This window comes from Cupressus sempervirens, chromosome 9 (genome assembly GCF_028749045.1).
Source record: "Cupressus sempervirens isolate cs-2001-9-10 chromosome 9, ASM2874904v1, whole genome shotgun sequence".
NCBI classification, from domain to species: domain Eukaryota; kingdom Viridiplantae; phylum Streptophyta; class Pinopsida; order Cupressales; family Cupressaceae; genus Cupressus; species Cupressus sempervirens.
In genome coordinates, this window is record NC_143126.1 from 386,650,490 (window position 1) to 386,669,919 (window position 19,430).

The 19,430-nt window shown below is 38.3% G+C and overlaps 1 protein-coding gene across 4 annotated transcripts in view; it reads right to left on the minus strand.

Moving 5' to 3' along the window:
- The window catches only part of LOC149538885 (integrin-linked protein kinase 1-like), a 293,426-nt gene that overhangs the window by 72,630 nt on the left and 201,366 nt on the right, over nucleotides 1-19,430 (minus strand). For all 4 annotated transcript variants that reach the window (XM_089800263.1, XM_089800264.1, XM_089800261.1 and 1 more), the window contains one exon: nucleotides 16,193-16,317. In XM_089800263.1, the coding sequence (XP_089656389.1) occupies nucleotides 16,193-16,317 (125 nt within the window). The remainder of the gene's footprint in view (nucleotides 1-16,192; nucleotides 16,318-19,430) is intronic.

Here is a 19,430-nt window from a genome sequence, read left to right on the forward strand (position 1 = left end):
ATTGATCTCCGATATCATGTGGTTTTCCAAACATACCCGCCACATATCTTTTATTGGGCTCCATCTATTCACACCCGCCATTCTTGGTTGTTTTCTAAGAGAGACGTAAATTTTCTATTATTCTTGTTCGTGGCCAAATGATGGCATTGATGTTCGAGAACTACTGTATAGAGAAAATTTGTATCAATGTTCTCTCACCATTTGCCTATATATGTATATCAGTATGGACTTAAACTAGACTTTAGAGAGTATCACATCCATTCAAACTCTTTCCACAACATCATCGCAGATAGTAAGACAGCTGATAACACTGTTTGTCCATCTCTCCATTTGATGGATGTAGTCAAATATATGTTTGATTAAGTTGCTGTATAATAATCTACGGATAGACCATTACCGTCTTCAGTGGCTCCTCTTAGTATCTCTGCCTTAGGGACTTCTTCCTCTTGTTTGAGACTTTCTGTCTCCAACACTATGCATGATATCTACTTTTGGCTTCATGTTTAGTAGTTTATATTGCTTCATTTCTGAAGTCGTCCTTTGACTATTTCAGTATACCATTCTGTCTCCATCAAGCTCACTTTTAATTCAAAGATTTTTATCTCTATATTGAATATCGCATTTTCTTCAATGATCTTGTTCATTGTGGCTTCTAATCCTTCCACTGTTCCATTATACCAGTACGTCACATCTATAATTTCTTAAGATATTTTGAAGACACCATTTATTTGCTATAATATCTGTGGATGAATTATGTGTACATCATATTTTCACACACTTAGATTGATATAGTCAGCAGTTTCATCATCCCTAGATGCTCTCTATCTCATTGATGGCACATGCTCTGAATCCTTTCTTGCTCTAGATTCTATATCTGATGTGTCATGTTTGTTTACAGGTTACTCCAGTTTCACATGACTGAGATTTCTTTTTTATATTTATCATATGCAGACCTTAACAAAGAAGCACCTTCGATTGTAAGGAGAGCAGAATGAAATCTTTTCTATGCAATAGGTTTTTGCATACCAAGATATGCTTTGACAATTCCTCATCAATCTCAAATATACTTCCTAGATGGAGACTCTAAAATTAGAGTTCCATCAGACACAATATCCTTTATGGGATTGGCAACATTCAGAGGCACTGGATTGTAAGAACTATATGGCCTTTGATTTATATTCTGTCTATTTGCAGCATTATAACCTTGATAATTTTGCCTATTTTGGAATTGGCCTTGATTTTGCTGCTGATATCTTCAATTTACAGCATTATTCTAAGCTTGATATGGCTATCTAATCTGGAACTGCTGCTTATTGAAGTTGACCAATTCATTTTTGAAAGTTTGCATCAAACTTTCAATCTTTTGCGGGTTGTTCTTTTATCTCTTTCAGCTCCTGAGAAGGTCCTAAAGCTACTATTTATTGGCTGGAATTAGCCGGCAGAGCATTAAAAGGTGGAATTTGCAAAGGCATATTGGGTTGTATTTGGAAAGAAAGGCATAGGAGGCCTAGGAGCAATTTTACCCCCTCTGTATGACCCTAGTTTCTGCCCTTACTACTATAGAAAACCTTGCGGTAATGAAGTACCTCCCATAGACTGAATCATGAATGATATGTCATTGTTCAAACTTTTTAGGTAGTATAAAAAGGCATGATCTTCACTTGGCCTTGCAGCAATAGGTATTCTATTCCACGTTTTTTGACAACATGTATTGAAATCTGTCATTTGTTCTTGTGGAGCCCTTTTCATTGTTGTTAGCTTCTTCATAAGTGACAAATGATCAGATTTGTCTTTAAAAAATGTGGTGAAGGCATCACCCAATTCATGCAAGCTTATAAACAATTCCAATGCTTTTCCTTGGAATGATGCAGCCAATAGTCTAATGGCTACATTTTCTTTTGCGACATGATGAACATTGCAGAGACTTGCCACATCTCTGATATGCTCAAAAGTTGTAGTTTGGCCTTCTCTAGTGAACTGTGGTAGTCCTTTTAGAGCTGCCAAAGCAATATCATTATGTTGTCCAAGGTTCAATGGACTCCCTTGATCCTTACTCCTGCCATTCGTGGTGGCTGAATGTGAGCTTGCTGCTATTGTATTGGAATCACAAAGGGGTTAAAAGCAAGTTTGTTGTAGAACTTGAACTTGCTGTTCTATTAGTTAAAACAGTAGAAACCTCGGGATCAAATGGCTTGATTCTGCAAGTTGGACTTGCTGAATGCCTGATATGACTTACACGTTTTCTTCTTTGATAAACTCGAATATAAGGTGCGAACCATTGCGTGCTCTTGGCTTTCTTTGTTCTATTGAGACTTCTCCCATGCCTTTTTGGCATCTCTAACTATAGATATTCAAAAGTATTAGAACTTCTAGTCTATACTTTTTTCATGAACAACACTCATCTGCAACTTTATAAAGCACAAAATTGCCAAAAATGCAAGGTAAAAATACGTTGAGCAAATAATAGTAAGACCATGTTGTTTGCATATCAGAACAAAAGTATATCCTTCTAAAACTTAAGGCAAGTGTACCACCGGGCGTGCCAAAATTGTTAACTCCAAAATTTGCACCCAAATGCCAAGGTCCTGAAACTTTACCAATTTTGGAGTAACATGGGATCAATCAAAGGCATGGGTTACCTATAACTTGACTGAACCTAGGGGTTCTAGGCTGGTTCCTATATGATATTGACTTGATGTTTCACCTATGTTAATGAGAACTATAAATTTTTTATGGAAAAGGGGATGAAGAAGGAATCTTTAAATTGGAAAAACTTAAATAAAATGCAAAAGAAGAAAGGTGATATACCAAAGTAGTAATGCAGATCACTATTATATCTTGACACAATGAACGACTTTAACATATAAACACCAGACACCTTGGAGAACTTGTAATACATGTAAGTCTTTCGAAAGGAGGTTCAAAATGAACATTTTGAAAGGAAATTAGTCACATTCAAACATATCACTTAAATGCACAGCTCTTGTCCTATGAATAAAAAAAATCTAGTATAGATGCAGAAATGAGATGTTACCAAAAGGCTTCAAAATGAAACACAACCAAATAGTATCAATCACCAAGCATAGAATCAAATATATCTCCAAAAGCTAAGTTCGGGAATCGTATTATGCTCAAAGGCCAAAAGAATAGTAGATCCACATGTACAGTCCAAAGAATGAAGAAAAATGCTAAGGACCAAGATCTGTCACAAATGCATCAATCCGCTCTCCCAAAAAACTGAACCCTTTCTCAATCAAAATGAGAAGTATAAAACAAACTCCAAACTCAACAACTTCCCTCAAAATCAGGAAGTGTAGGTCGAATATCAAAGAAAATAACTCCAAAAAGGACTCTTGGAACTCCAAAAAGGCGTCCCAATCATCTCAAACTCTTCACCTACCAAGTCTCCATGGTGACAACTCAAATAGAACCCTTAACCCTCCAAGAATCTCTCCTAAAATGACTAAAAAGTCATCAGTTAAGACTCAGGGTCTAAAACAACATCTATGACACATGGTGACAATAAACTGCCACCACTATCAAATTACACGAGTCTCCATCTAGACAACTTGAAACTAACTCCAACCCCACAAATCGTGGCAATTAGACTACCACTTATCTCTCAAGACCTCTAGTCAACCAATGACTCATCAATCATTATTTGAAATTAATTTTCCCTCTTATTATTTTCGTGTACCAAAAATTTATTATTTAGTAATTGATTTATAGAACATCAATTATAAAAATAATAATTACATTCAAAAATATTCACAACAAAATAATAATAATGTTTCATTTAACATAATAATATATTACTTTGTCGTCGGTAGAAATTGTGTATCAGCTGACGAGTCCCTTCGGAAAGGAAATTGTGTATCAGCCGACGGGTCCCTTCGGAAAAGAAATTGTGTATCAGCCGACGGATCCCTTCAGAAAGGTTTTTATGTAACGACATGTATGTGGCCGACGGACTCCTTTGGGAAAGTTCTTCGGAAAGTATTTATAACCCCTTCAGGAAGCATTGTATTCATCTTATCATCAGATCTTATCATTCAAGCATAATGTAATGTTCTAGCATATGCGAATAATAATAAGAAGAGTTCTGCTGTTCGTGTTCGTGTTCATTATCTGTGTGCTATTCTTAATTAAGCTATGCGGTAAACATTTGGCGCCGTTGCCCGATGGATCTGGTACGCAGGCAGGCGGATATGAATTAAATGCCGAATCAGTTGAACAAAGATAAGAGTAAGTTGAAGGAAAAATATGACATACGCGTTGCGCAGGAAAATTTAATTTTGGCTCAACAGACAGAGCGTCGAAGGAGATTTTAGAATATTGCCGACGGAAACAAGAGCGCGGAAGGATTGTTCAAGGAGACTCGACAGCGGCTCGTTTTGGTGGAAGAAGCGAGGGAGGAGTTTCTAAACCTGCATACGCCACGGGAAGAGAATCTTGACGGAAGGAGATCGACTCGCACTGCTCGAAGTGCCGAAGGAGCATGAGCGTAGAGTGACCTCTTCATCCGAGATATACTTTCGGAATGAACAGCTTCGGTTGACGAACCCTCTTCTTCACCAAACAACGCGGAAGTCAAAAACAACACGGGTGTTGAAAACAGCGCGGAAGCCAAAAACAGTGCAGGTCTTGAAAACAGTGCGGAAGTCGAAAACAGCGCGGGTGTGAGGAACAGCGTGGGTGTGCAGAACAGCGCGGGTGTGCAGAACAACGCGGGTGTTCAAAACAACGCGGGAGCTCAGAACAGCGCGGGTGCTCAAAACAGTGCGGGAGTGCAAAACAACGCAGGTACACAACAAAACCCTCAACATACAGTGATAATGGCAGGTCCGAAGGAAAAGTTGCCTAAATTTGATGGTGATGAAGCAGCTGATCCCATTCGACATTGTAAAACATGTGAAACAATCTGGAGAGCAAATGGCATAACAGATACAAACGAATGGATCCGACATTCCCGCTACCCTACGAGGCATTTCGATTGATTGGTTTACTGATACTGATCCACAAAAGTTAAACAGTTGGGATAACATTAAGAAGGAGTTCATCACAGAATTTCAACTTCTGCACGACGATAATGAAATTGTAGTGGAGATATTCAATACCAAACAAAAGAAGAATGAAACAATACGGGTCTTCGCCAGGAGGTTGAAAGACTTAATCAGTAAAATGGAGAATAAGCTGGCAGATGGGCTCCAGAAAAGATGGTTCATTGAAGGCCTTCACCCGAAGCTGCGGAAAAAGATGAAGATCGTGCCACCATCGACATATACTGAAGCATACAATCGGGCAATGAACCTCGAAAGTGACCAGAAGACAAAGAAGAAGAAGACCAGCTCATCGGATTCAGATGACGATGAGCCTTCAGGAGAAGATAGCAGCTACGATGACGAGGGAAGCAACAAGAAGGTCCGTGCCCTCCAGAAGGACATGATTCGGATGATGAAAGAGTTCAAAAACATGAGCAAGAAGACTAAGGGCAATGACCTATGGTGTACGGAGTGCAAGAAAGAAGGCCATACGAAGGGATCTTGCCCAAAAGATCAATTTTGTGAGATTTGCCAGATTCTAGGACACTCGGTAAAGGAATGTCCTTTCAACTTGAAATCAAGAATACCACAGCAAGTGTTCCTCATGCAGGAGGCATCCCCGTCAGGAGGGAACGGGAACACCAGTACAGAAGGTGCCACATCAGGTGGATATAGAAATAACCGGCGCGGTCAAAACCACAATGACAATAACAACAATAGCAGCAACAACAATAATGGCAGAAGGAGTCGAATTCAGTACGATGCAAATGGTCGGCCAATTGTTCAATGCCACGCATGCAATCTGTGGGGTCACTTCGCTTGAGAGTGCACAACAGCGAACACACCGAAGTTGTTATGCAGATGGTGTGGACCTGGTGATCATGAAGATGCTAGGTGTCCAAAGTCCGGAGTAAACTTGATTACCGTCGAGACGGACGAGGAAGAAGTTCTGGTAATCACACGGCAGCAAGCGAAAGTGTACCCCGACCTGGCGGAAGAAAAGAAGAGACTAGAGGAAGCACGGGCAGAGATCCAAAAAGCAACACAGGCAAAAACGGCACACCTGAAGGACACGGCGAGTACCTCCGTACGGAACTGCGCAGAACAGAACATTGTACGACAAATATTGCAAGCCGAGATACCGGTCAAGATAAGTGATCTGTTGCTCACTATGCCTTAGCTCCGATTGGCACTCACAAACATCGTTCCCGCTGCTAAACTACCAAGAGAACATGGAAGGGAGCAGGAGAGTGGAGCAAGTATAGTGGACAAAAAGGGGAAGGAATGTGGCGCAAGTGCAGAAGATCCGATGCTATTAGCCCTCTCATCCGGACGCCATCCAACAGTCGTCGAAATGGGAATTCTCGGGACTGTATTGACGGAAACGATTGTGGACGGAGGGTCCGGTGTCAATGTGTTGCCTGAAGACACCTGAAAAAAGTTGGGACAGCTGACGTTGTGGCCACCTACCTTTCAGTTGTTAACAGTTGATCAACATGGAATCAAGCCATTGGGAGTACTCACAGCACAACCAGTGACGATTGGAACACAACCATTCCTGTTGGACTTTGTCGTGATCCCACTGAAGCGGAGAGGATATGATGTCATTCTGGGCTGGGGGCGGCTGATACAAGCCAAGGAAAAACACGATTGGAAGAAAAATACTTTATCACTTGAAAGCAAAGGTCGGAAGTATGTCATCGATCTACACACTTTGATGGTTGGAGAAGAAGCTCTATTATCGAATTCTGAAGGAGAAGATGATGAGAGGAGGCAGACTATGGAACCCGATCAGGAGGGAGTCCTACGATTGGAAGGAGATGATGATCTGGATTCAGTAAATGGTCTTTACCACTGGCAAATAGAGGATTACGAGATCTTTCCAAGTTGTAATATGCTAAGGATCGACGAAGGTAAGAAAGAAGAAGGAAATGAATGTTCGAAGGAACACAGAGAAGCCAAAGGAGGAAATGAATGTCCGAAGGAACACAGAGAAGCCGAAGGAGGAAATGAATGTCCGAAGGAACACAGAGAAGCCGACGGAGGAAATGAATGTCTGAAGGAACATGGAGAAGCCGAAGGAAGAAATGAATGTTCAAAGCAACATAGAGAAGCCGAAGAAGAAAACGCGGACATGACTGAAGCTGAAGGACAGAACATACAGTACGAACCCAAAAGAAGGAAAGATTCTACTGTACGACTGCGCAGGAAGAAAGTATTACGTCGAACCACAAATATAGCAGAAAGGTACCGGCGGCAAGGAAGACACACAATACGGTCTGCACAAGCAACAAAGAGGAAGGGTTCAATAAAAGTTGTAGCAGTACAAAGTGAATGTGTTATTGACGGACAGAAGGGGCAATTGACGGAGTCCATGGTAGTGAACTTCGGGAACAAACTGGGCGATATGGAGATGACACAGAACAGGCATAGCAGGTTTCAACTCGGACAGTGGAATGAGATCAAACCAGGCAAGTTCAAAGTTAAGTGGGTCGGGCCATATCAGATCTAGGAAGTAGAGGACAATGGAGCAATAAAATTATGGACTTTGGATGGACAGGAAGTGCTTTAGGCAGTGAATGGCTCGAAGCTGAAGGTATACCATGGCCGGAAGACTTCTGCATCAGAGAATGGCCTTCGGGCGACCCTTTCGTCGTTGCAGACCGATGATGCCGACGGGTGAAGGGAAAATTAACTCTGCTGTTAAAAATTTTTTTAAAAATAATAATAAATAAATAAATTTAAAAAAAAAAAAGAAGAAAAGTGGAATAAAAAAAAAAAGAAAAAAAAAGTGAGAAGTCACCATACGGATGTCTCAGGTAACCGTACGGCTTTTCTAAAATCATTGTACGGCTTGTAATTGCTCGCTGTACGGATTTTCTAATGAAGATGCAATGTACGAATTTTAAAAGGCTATTGTACGGTGCTTAGTAGGCAGGCTATGTACGGGTTTTATGCAGTCACCGTACGGCTTTTGAGTCCCTATCACCGTACGGAGTTTTCAAATGCAGTGTAGTTGTACGGATTTCCCAGATGCAGTCAAATAGGCACCGTACGGATTTGGAATTTCTTTGCAAGGCTGTGCACAGATTTGGGAGCCAGTCATTATACGGATTCCGGGAGCCAGTCACCGTACAAATTTTGGAGGTTGAGTTACCGTACGGTTTTGTTAAAAAGCTTGCCGTATGGATTTTCCCATATATATGTTATTTGCTGTATGGAATTCAAGTCTCAGTGCGGATTTTTTAAACAGCCATCGTACAGATTTTCCAACATGGTCACCGTACGGATTTTCTAAAGCAGCCAATGTACGGATTTTCAATATAATATGGTGTATGGGTTTTGCATAAATGATAAATATGGCATACGGATTTGGCGTACGGCTTCTACCTGTTATTGCATTCAGAATGGCATTCCAGGTTATTGCAAAAGGAATTGGCATAACATGGCAGAGGGTGGCAGGAGGTTTTCTAAAAACAAAAGAAAAAAAAAAAAAAAAAAAAACGTCGACAAATCAAGCATGCTTAGAATGAGTAACGGAGGATACCAAAGGGAAGGGGCAGCATCAGCAATTGCCAGAAAGTGTAGAATCGACAGAAAATGACAGAAATGGTGTGTTTCGTGCAGTTTTGTGTGGGTTTCAGAGTGCTAATTTGGTCTTGGCGGCAAGGGGCGCTGCCCCTCAACCCCGTCGGGGGCGTTGCCCCTGGACCCCCAGTCGTTGCAGATATCAGTCATGGGAGTCTGACCAGTGGAGAAGACTTGGAGCTGCTGCGGGCATGGAGTGTCTGTCTACCAGAGGCACTGAGAGTAGGTGTTGGCCGTGAGGCTATCTTGGTGGATGCATAGAGAGCTCGGAAGGAGCTGATCATCCAGTTGGAGGTAGTGCAGCAACACTTGGCTCAAGGTACCGAGGAGTTGGAAGCAGAGGAAGCAGCACAGGTGGCTATCAAGGTCAGCTTGAGGAGTCAGTATTGTGTTAGCAAAGGCTATAGATGCAACGGGATGAATGTGAAAGTGATATGGCAGATCAATATTGTTGTATTAGTTGTTTGAGTTTTGTTTTGTAGTCATCAGGAGACGACTTTTCTTTTTGGGGGGGATGATGTCGTCGGTAGAAATTGTGCATCAGCCGACGGGTCCCTTCAGAAAGGAAATTGTGTATCAGCCGACGGGTCCCTTCGAAAAGGAAATTGTCTATCAGCCGACGGGTCCCTTCGGAAAAGAAATTGTGTATCAGCCGACGGATCCCTTCGGAAAGGTTTTTATGTAACGACATGTATGTGGCCGACGGACTCTTTCGGGAAAGTTCTTCGAAAAGTATTTATAACCCCTTCTGGAAGCATTGTATTCATCTTATCATCAGATCTTATCATTCAAGCATAATGTAATGTTCTGGCATATGCGAATAATAATAAGAAGAGTTATGTTGTTCGTGTTCGTGTTCATTATCTGTGTGCTATTCTTAATTAACCTATGCGGTAAACATACTTAAGATGAGGTAAGTTATATATTAGTATGTTCAATAAAAGATTTCATTTCTCCACAACTATATGGCAGATGAGAAACCATCATGAAATTTGATGTAAAAAGCGAAGGTCAAAACAAAACAAAACACATTCTCACATCCTTACTAATTCTCGCTTGATGCTCCTGCTCACCTCCTCCCCTCTCGTCAGGAGTTGAACGAGTATGTCAAACAAGATATCTATAGCGAGTACATTATCACTACTTGGAGTAATCCTCCTAGTGAATTATGTCCTAAGATGGCCTTTTATGCAGAGCATTTTCTCAAGATTCAGAAGGGTATTATTGTCCGTCCTGCTTATCTTTATCGGCGTTGGTGTCACGCCCTACGATTCTCTTTAGGCTCCTTCAGAGTTGGCTCTCATTGTCTTCGTGTCCGGATTGATCACCATATGGCTAGAGGGGATCGAATCTATAGATTATGTACTTTGGCGGAGATTGAGACTGAGGCCCACTTCATATTCCGTTGTCCCATCTACTACAAGATCAAAGGAAGATTTTATTGTTTATTTAGAGATTGTTTTTCTCTTTCAATGTTCTTCAGCTATGTTGACCAACAATGTCTTGCACTTTAGCTTCGACAAGCCACACAGCTTTGTGAGCATACCTTACAGTCAGTCACACCTCAGAGCCGTACCTCGGACCAGCTCATCACCGCCTTTTTCTCCCCCTTGTCTCCACCACGAGATGTGAAAAGGCCATCCAACATCATTCCCTCCATATCGGTCAAACATTGTACCAGTTTGTCCCAGTCCAGGCAGCGACACTCCTCAAGTGGTTCTCGGCAATGGTCCATGACTTTGAATTGTCCACGGTTATATCCTTTTGTGACTGATTTCCTTGTACCAAGGAAGGATCCTTAGTCCTTACCTTGGAGTGTTTCTAGCATTGTTTCTTACTTTGTTTCTTCTTAGCCACCATTTGTTGCTCCTCCTTTTGTTGGCTCTTTAATTTGTATGCTTAGTCCCATAAACCCTTGTGGTTTTTTGTTGGACATTAATATTATTACCTTATCTTATCTCATTTTGTTTTTTTCTTCTGTTGTTTAAGGTAGAGATCTCGTGCTTTGTCTACAGTATTTTCCTTCTTATGTGATGGCTTTCTGGAGTATTTTATCTTGCTATTGTAGCCACTACTGGGTGTTTTCTAGGTGAATGCCATTTCTGGAATCTTGTTTCTTAAACATAGCATAGCTCGGTTTTGGGTTTGCACAATGCCAAATCTCAGTTACTGCTGTACGTAGTAATTATCTTGGAATTCCTCTTTAAAACTCTTGTTGTTTCTTGACTGTAAAATGTGCTTCTATGTTGTTGTGTCATGAGTAATGATTTTTTTGTAGATTCAACATGATAAAGGAAGATATATGCTTTATTTCATTTCATTTTTGCTTCAGGATCTTCAAACTACATGGATCTGGCTGCTACTTATGAAAATCTTTTGATATAATTTGTAGCTTCTTTATTTGCTTACTGCTGGTACTTAAGATTGAGAACATGGCTACATTCTGATTTTCCTCTGCTAAACTGAGACAGTTAGATAAGGGTTTGTTTCTCGTTTTTATTGGAGATCACTTTTCCAACTACCATGTGGGTTTCTTTCCTTTGCATAGCTGAAATCATCTTTGAGCAGGGATTTGTTTGTTTTCAGGAGCCTGTAGCATTTTGGGTTGCTATTCTTTTGCTTCATTTCCACAAGAGACCTTTGTGGGTATCACACTTTTGCATCATAACAGTATGGCCCCTTTTACCTCTTATTCTGATTTTTTGGAAGTGGACATTTGCATCGAATCCTTTGCTTCATTGTTGGCAACCATCTTTAATTCAACTTCATTGATTATCACTCATTATTTACTTTTGTAGCTTGTTGAATTGTGAGTAATAATTCATCTCTTTGTATTTGAAATAATATTTGCTCCAGAATACGTTTTGTCTTTAGCTCTTTGCTTTATCTTTCTTCACTCAGCCTCATACCTGTCTCATATATCATATCGTTTTGCACTTGTATTGAAATACAACACACATAAAGGTATGTAATTGCAAATATTACTTTGGCACCACTTATGCAAGAGCAATTTGCAAGTTGTAATGAATTATATGCAGTCAACCATCACTTAAAAAAGTATAGATCATGCTTTCATTTAAATCTGAATACCCCAATTTGTCAAATTTTCCACAATGTATTCGTTGATAGCATTATAAATGAACAACCGTTTACATTTCTGGTTTGGCATTGAAGTGCTATTGTGATTCTCAATCTCCTTTGGTTATACAACAAGATGATCTCCCTTGAGTGTGAATGGCCTCGTCTGACTTTGAGCAGCTATTAAGCTCCTGTTAATTGCAACATAACAAACCTATAGCTGATAATCCTTGTTATTTGAACTATCAAAATTGAATCTGGTCATTACTCCCATGGTATTGCATTTACTTCTTGTTGAAGATGTTTATTGAAATAGTCTTCCAGCCTTGCCTCTATTCTTGGAGATCTTAGTAGCATGTGTTAAACTTGAATTTCTAAATACCGTCATTTAGATGTTTGTTAAACTGCTGTAGCTTTCAAACATAACCTTGTAAAACACCACCTTGTTTGTTTAGTAGGTTGTACTTTATTACATCCCTCTATGGTTCATATCTGATGCATTTTACTGAAAATTGTTATCATGCTTTTGATTCATTGCATTGAGCTCATTCTATCCCTTGCACAAATAGTCATTTCCCTTCTACATTGCTGAACCCTGCCTGTTGTTGTATTTTTACTGATATGCACTTGGCTGTAGCATTCATTGTTTCTTCTCAACTCCATTTTCAACCAGATCATTCACTTAATTTTTTGGTAAATTCTGGAACAAAAGGTTTCAAGTTATAATAACCTATCCCTTTAATGTCACCTTTTCTTGATATTGAACTTGTTGCAACATGTCTGTAATGTCCCCATTTTTTTCAGCATCGGAGTTTCAAGGATTAGCCTATTATTGTGATCCGCATACGCTAATTATTGTGGATAGAGGGTCTTCTAAGGCAGTGGCTTGGCTTGGGAGGGTCTTGTCTTCTCCACAATTTAGTAAGCTACAGGTTGGTCTTCGTTTGGCTCAGATTGGACTTCGTTTGGGCTTAGTTTTGTGTACTTACTATTTGTGGTAAGTGGGATGTTGATTGAGATAGACCCCTTCTATTTTTGGAAAGGGCATTTGGTCACATGGAAAAATAATAGGTATGACTCCTATTCCAAACAACATATTTAAATGATGAGTATTTTGGGAATTATTATATTTTTGGTGGCCAAATTACTATTAAATTTTTAAATGGCTTATTATAAAGTTATAATTTCACTTAAATTGAGGGCTGAGTTATCATTGGAAAGAGTCATTTATTAATTAGTTGAGCCAAGTCAAGTGAAAGAATCTTAGGGAAGCTTTTAATTAATGTTGTGTGGTGAAACTTCTTGAGTGAAGTTATATTTTGGCAACAAAAAGGGCATCTAGAGGTTGTAAATACAAGCCCATTTGTTGAGAAAAGCATGCTTGCGTATTTATTTGCTTTTGTTGCCTTTGCAGTTTTTTCCGAGTTATGATTTTTGTGCCCTTACTGAAGTATAGGGGTCTGAATTCTGAGTTGTTTCATTGGATCTACAGCTGAAGTATTGTAGATTTGAATCTGAGATTCTATTCTAGGTTGTGTTGCAAATAGTTGCCGAGGTAAAACTATTTGATAATTTCTCCTACTATTCTAACCGTATCTAAGGAGAATTTGTTGGTGAAGGTTTATGTTCTAATAAGAGATTTTTTTTGGAATTATTAATCCTACATGCGGCTGCAATTTAGAGGATCGATCTGGATAATTAAGGTTGTTGTTTTTAACTTGGAAGGCTGTGTTTTTTATACTAAGGTGCCTGCAATATTTCCTAAGGGTGAGACATCAATTACTAGGGGCTGGACATGTTTCCTTAGGGCCTGCGACTCATATTTTTGGGGCTGCATATTACAGTAGAGTCTGCGTTTTTCATCTAGAGACCTGCAACTCAATTCTATAGTCCTGTGATTTGCTAACAAGGTTGGAGATTGTGTCCATTGGCTGCGTTTTGAGGAAGGGATTTGCAAATCAGTTTCAAAGGCCCAAATTTCAAACAATGACATTGATATCAAGCTGGGTGACAGCCATACATGCAAGCAAATCGTCATTGCAAGGGCATTTACATTTCTCATACTAGGTTCCTATTTGTTGGATGGAATTATATTAGTTTTTTCTTGCAAATATTATCTTATATTGTCAATTCAATTAGTAGATAATAAATAAAAAAGTGTTCTTGTTATTTCTTGGCATTTATAATTCATTGCATTTATCTAAAAGTCCATTTATAAAGTCCACAAGATCACAATATAAATCAGAGTGGTATAAGAGTTGCACGTCGAGTGTTTGACAAACTGTCTAATTATTGATTAATAAAGAAATTTGGAATTTGTCAAGTTATAACCAGCTGAGGGTTATTACAATATCTTTGCTGTAAAAGTAAAAGGTTTCATAAATGAATATGTCCCTTTAATACTTCTACTGTACCATTCTAACCAGCTTCTTAGATCCTATCTTTTATAGACACGCCGACTTCAATAACCCTCGTGGGAGCCTACGGTTATATCCACGTGCCTATAAGAGAGAATGTTGCACAGGAAACACATATGTTAATGATAAAACATTTGACATGATCATGTTTTGCCTCTCTTTTTGTTGGTAGATATTTCTGTTTTATGGAAGTGCACAGCATGACAGTATTATGGATGTTTAGACATGAAGTGAAGTGCTCCACCATTTCTTAGATCCACTGGATCTAAGGATCTAACACTTTCTCTTGCATATGGAGGATTTGGGTACTTGGACAAACTATGAACCAAGACAACAGACAAGCGGGACCAGAGCAGCATAACATAACCAAAAATTACATGCAATGGCTGGTTCCTTATGACCCCCCTTTACTCTATGCTATTTTCTTCATTTTATGCATTTTCATAGAGTAGGAATATGTATCAGTAGACATAGGGGCTACTCTCACGGCCAATTGTGTGAGAGTTATTTACTTTCAGTATGTCATTTCATTTCAGTTTGTAAATATCAGTTGTATATCATGATGTATACTACAAAGGACATTTCGTGCTATTCCGTTGCTCTGAATGAAATATGATTTGGCAGTTAGACATGAGCTGAACGCAATAGAAATGTGTATTTTACTTCACTTGTACATTGTTTAGAACTAAATTTTGACAGGTGTGAAAATTTAGTAACAAGAAGTTTGAGGTGAAAGCCCTTGTTCTACCCTTTGGAAATATCCATGGTGGATTCACCCTCTGATATGGTTCATGGTGGATATCATGTGAGTTACTACAAGATTTTGTAGAGACATCATGAGAGGTGATGATCTTTCATTTATGTTTTGATTGTGGTTACTATTGTAAGAGACGATCTTAAAAATAGTTTAACCTATTGTCATGAGGAATAACATTTGGTTAATGTCTATAGAGATCATGATAGTACATATCTCATAGATAATTCTCGAAGTTATCATACTGAGATATGACATGCTGTATACAATGAGACGTAACATTGGAGACACTATGTGCAAATAATTTCCTTGGTCGACATCATGAGGCTTGATGCTAGCGTACATACCAAAGAAAATATAAGTATGATTAATATCATATGGATGATATTCCTGGTCCAATCAAACTTGATGATACCATAAGGTAGCATCTAATTGTTTCCTTTAATCCAAAATATCATATTGAGATGATATTTCTCTCTCATTATTCAAGACTACAGTATGTTCATCATACAAACAAACCTCCCTAGCTAAGAGAGGGTGTTAATGTTGTAGCTTCAGTCAGATTTTGATCAAGAGATTAAATTGTTCTTAGTAATTATGTTTACCAATTTAACATTATTACCAATAATTAATAATTATTAGATGAGTCACACACACATATATAGGGTAATGTTATTTACATCTAATACTTATTAATTACGTTATTGATCAGTATAGAGACATGTCTCTTATGCCCTTATATATATACATTTAAATCTGCACTTGGAAAACACATAAGTGCCGCAATTCCTCCTCAACAAAAACTACATGACTTAGTCCATGAAATATCTTTCCAACAGCTGCCATACCAGGATTCAATTTTGTTACTACATTTTCAAGGAAATGCTCCAACAAGAGATTTTCATTTTTTAATCCAAAATTACATTGCATAAAAAAAATGTCTAGTATAACTCTTTTTAAGATTGCAATGAAGATATGAAAAGAAGAATTTGTACATTGAATATGAGAACCAGATATTATCCAGCTCCATTGAGTGGGTAATATCATGGGCCTGTGCAACTGACATTTCTTCATCTAATTTATGAATTGCTTATAACCAATTATAATGCTCTATCATTTCACATTCTCTCAAGTTAATCTTCAAACACTCTTCAAATCAACACTCAGTAGATGGTGTACATCAGAAATATTTCATAATTCAAATTTTTTGCTATTTCTCAAAGAAAAACAAAATTTAGAAATAGGGAACCTGGCCTCTACAATATAGTTCTTCAGGGTCTTCACTATGAGCAATTTAGGAAAGTTTAACTCACTCTTTTAGTTCACCAGGAAAACTCTTTGATTTGAGTTTGAAGGGTGGTCTCTTGTCCACCAAAGCCATCATCCTACAGACTTCTTCTGGTAAATTTGGATGAAAAGGAGCAGTTCCTTCAATCATCTGAAAGCATTAGACAATGAACCAGGATACTAGTTCAAGATTAGAGCATACTATTGCAATAAGAATGGTTACTCCAATCTTTGTATCTAGAATTAATAGTAAATACAGGCCATAAGACATCCAGATATTTTAATATTGTTGTATTAAAAATTATCAACACTAGATAAAAGATTTTCTTTAAAAAGGTATGCAGATAAAATCTGAGATTATAGGTATATGCATGCAAATGGACGTACATTAAAACTCAATGTCTAATTACAATCTTCTTGTGTCATCTTCACGGCCAGAGCTTATAAAGTTTGATAGCTAGAAGAAGCCTCTTCCAATTCACCCTATGGGGCTACAATGTACTTTGTCCTCAAATAAGGTGCCTAAAATGCTGGCATTACGTACTTTAAAGCTGACTTTTGTATTTAGCATCCAACAAGGATCTTATCACTGATTACTCTATGTAATATACTGTGGGATAAATCTGACCACTAAAACTCCTCTGCCTATTAAATTCATACTGAATCACATTGCAGCTATATACTGCACAAAAATGTCTAAAGACTCTTAAGGCACTTTGCCACTTGTTTACAGAAAACAAGTAATATGAATGAGATCTCTCTAGCTGACTTATGTTTGTATACCATCACTACTTATTTTGGCATCAGCATTATTATCGTTTTCAATATTAAATGACGACATACACTCAGGCATCTGTTTTCTGCAAGATCTATGCAGATTAGGTAACAGAAGATTTACAATAGTATATAACAGCTGGAATTAAAGAACAAAATATGAGCATGTAACAGTAATGGATTGCAACAGCTTGACGATTTCATAGGATAAATTCATATAAGCATGAGTGATAGTGTCACCAAAGATGGTTGGCCATGTGTTTTCATTACTCAAATTAACTTTAAATATCCAACAGCATAATCGATTTAGTCTATTTGTACTTAATTATATACCCAATATACTATAAATTATAAATTGAAATAAATATTACTGACAATCGTTAAAAAAAAAAAAATTAGAAGTTCAAACCTAAGTTAAAAACATAAAATGAACATCAAGTTGTCAAAATTACAACTAGAAACTCATCAAAGAGAATGCAATGGCACAAAATACAAGAATTCCCAATCCCACGATCATCAAGGAGTGCAAGGCTTTTCCTGATAGTCTACATCATTGATTCCCTCAGAATCAACGGTTTCAACGTTCTCTTCAAGTGTTTTCCAGCTTTGTACATGTAGAAGATGGATTGTATGTAATACAATCGCACGTAACTCAAATGCATGTAATCGCATGTAATTCGATTGCATATCCTCATGACATGGGATCCAATAATTTTTCTCACCTAGCTTTACCAGGTCAAAGTTTGTTGAGTTGCTCCCACTTTTTCCTCCACTTTTTTCTCAACTCTATTGCCTATATAAAAAAGTGCCCTCTCATTGTAAAAATCATCTTTTGTTGTATGCAAAAAAGCTCTACCAAACTTGTGCCAGCATAACTTTGATTGTGTAGTACGAATTTGGGAGAAAAGTGAATGAAAGAAGCAATTAGATTCAAAGTTTTGACTAGAAGCAATTGTGATAGAGAAAATTAGAAGCTTTAACAGTTATTTGTGCCTATTGTCTTTAATTCATGTTATTATTGTGTGTTAAATAATAGAGCATAGTGAGTTATGAAGCTTTGACTGGAAGCAATTATGGTGATACATAGCCTAGAAGCTTTGACTGTAGCTAGTATTACCATCTCAAATTCATGAAAAATTGTTAGAATTCTCTACTTCTGGAAGTCTTTGTGCCCCAATGGTAGAGGCTATTCTTATAGAATTGGTTATAACAGGACTTAGAGCCAATTCGGTATGCTTTCAATCAACCTTTGAGTTGGTGTAAGATTATCGGTATCATCGTTTCTAGCTATTAGATAAAAGTGTAGTTCGAGATTTCATCTTGCACATTACTCGCTCTACAGGTTAGTGGATACCTTTCTGAAAAATAACACGAAAGAATATTGGTAATACCCTTTCAAAATCTCTCAACTTCTTGATTACTTGGAGTTGATCCAAGGAATGGTGAGAAGGGGAAGCCTTCCCTTTAAGGTAGGAGAGACTGTCTCACACGCTGTGGTTGGTCTACCTATTTTGTGACTAAATTTTACCCAAACTATCAATTGCAAAATAATAAAATATTCACCCAACACTATCAATCTTTCAGCAAATTTTGCACTAGTATTTACTTCGTCATGTCCTAGTGTAATGGTGCCATGATGCCACCATTAATGCACCACTCCCTCCAAGTGGAGTGCTGCAAATTAATTGCTTCCTGTTTTGGCATTGGATTGAGCTAGAAGTATCAGCCTTCATTACCCGTGCCTAAGAAAATATGGATCCGGATCCATCAAATGGTAATAGATTCACTTTATTCAACTTCCTTCTGAAGTTGTCATTAAAATATCCTCGGTTTCCACCTCCAGAATATCGCATTCTTAATTCTGCATAATCTTTGTAGGATATATCTTCTTCCAAGTTTGCATTCTTCTAGTCTTCTTTCAATTGTTCTTAAACTTCCTCAAAGTTTAGTTGACTTCCTCCATGTAGTACCTCTATCCATGGAAGGAAAGTTGGCATGGAGGGTCAAGAGCATGCTGAATGAGGACTTTCCTTTCTAGAGATTGAATCGACATTGAGACCATTTTGTTCACCAGATATCTTATTTTCCACAATAGTTTCTGAAGAGTTTCTTCCATAAGACGTCAAACGTCATTGATTTGTGCCTGATTCCGCAAAAGATCATTCAACTGTACCATGACTTCAGTAGGAGTGGGTTCTTGATCTGTCATTCTATCAATTGAGTGGGATCTCCTTCATTTCCAGCTATAAACTTTCATTCACTATCTACAAGCTGGTAGGATCACTCACTCTGATACCACTATAATGTTCACCAATGACACACCTGAGTTTTCTCGAAGGAAGATAGTCCTAGCTAGAGACATCACTCTAGCTTTGGATTAGCCTATAAGTGGACCCTCGTAGGCTAGTGGAAATGGTTAGAGGGTCAGTTGACAGAGGAAACTTGTTTGAGGCACAGCGGCATATCCAGGACCAGAGCTTCAGTCTGGTC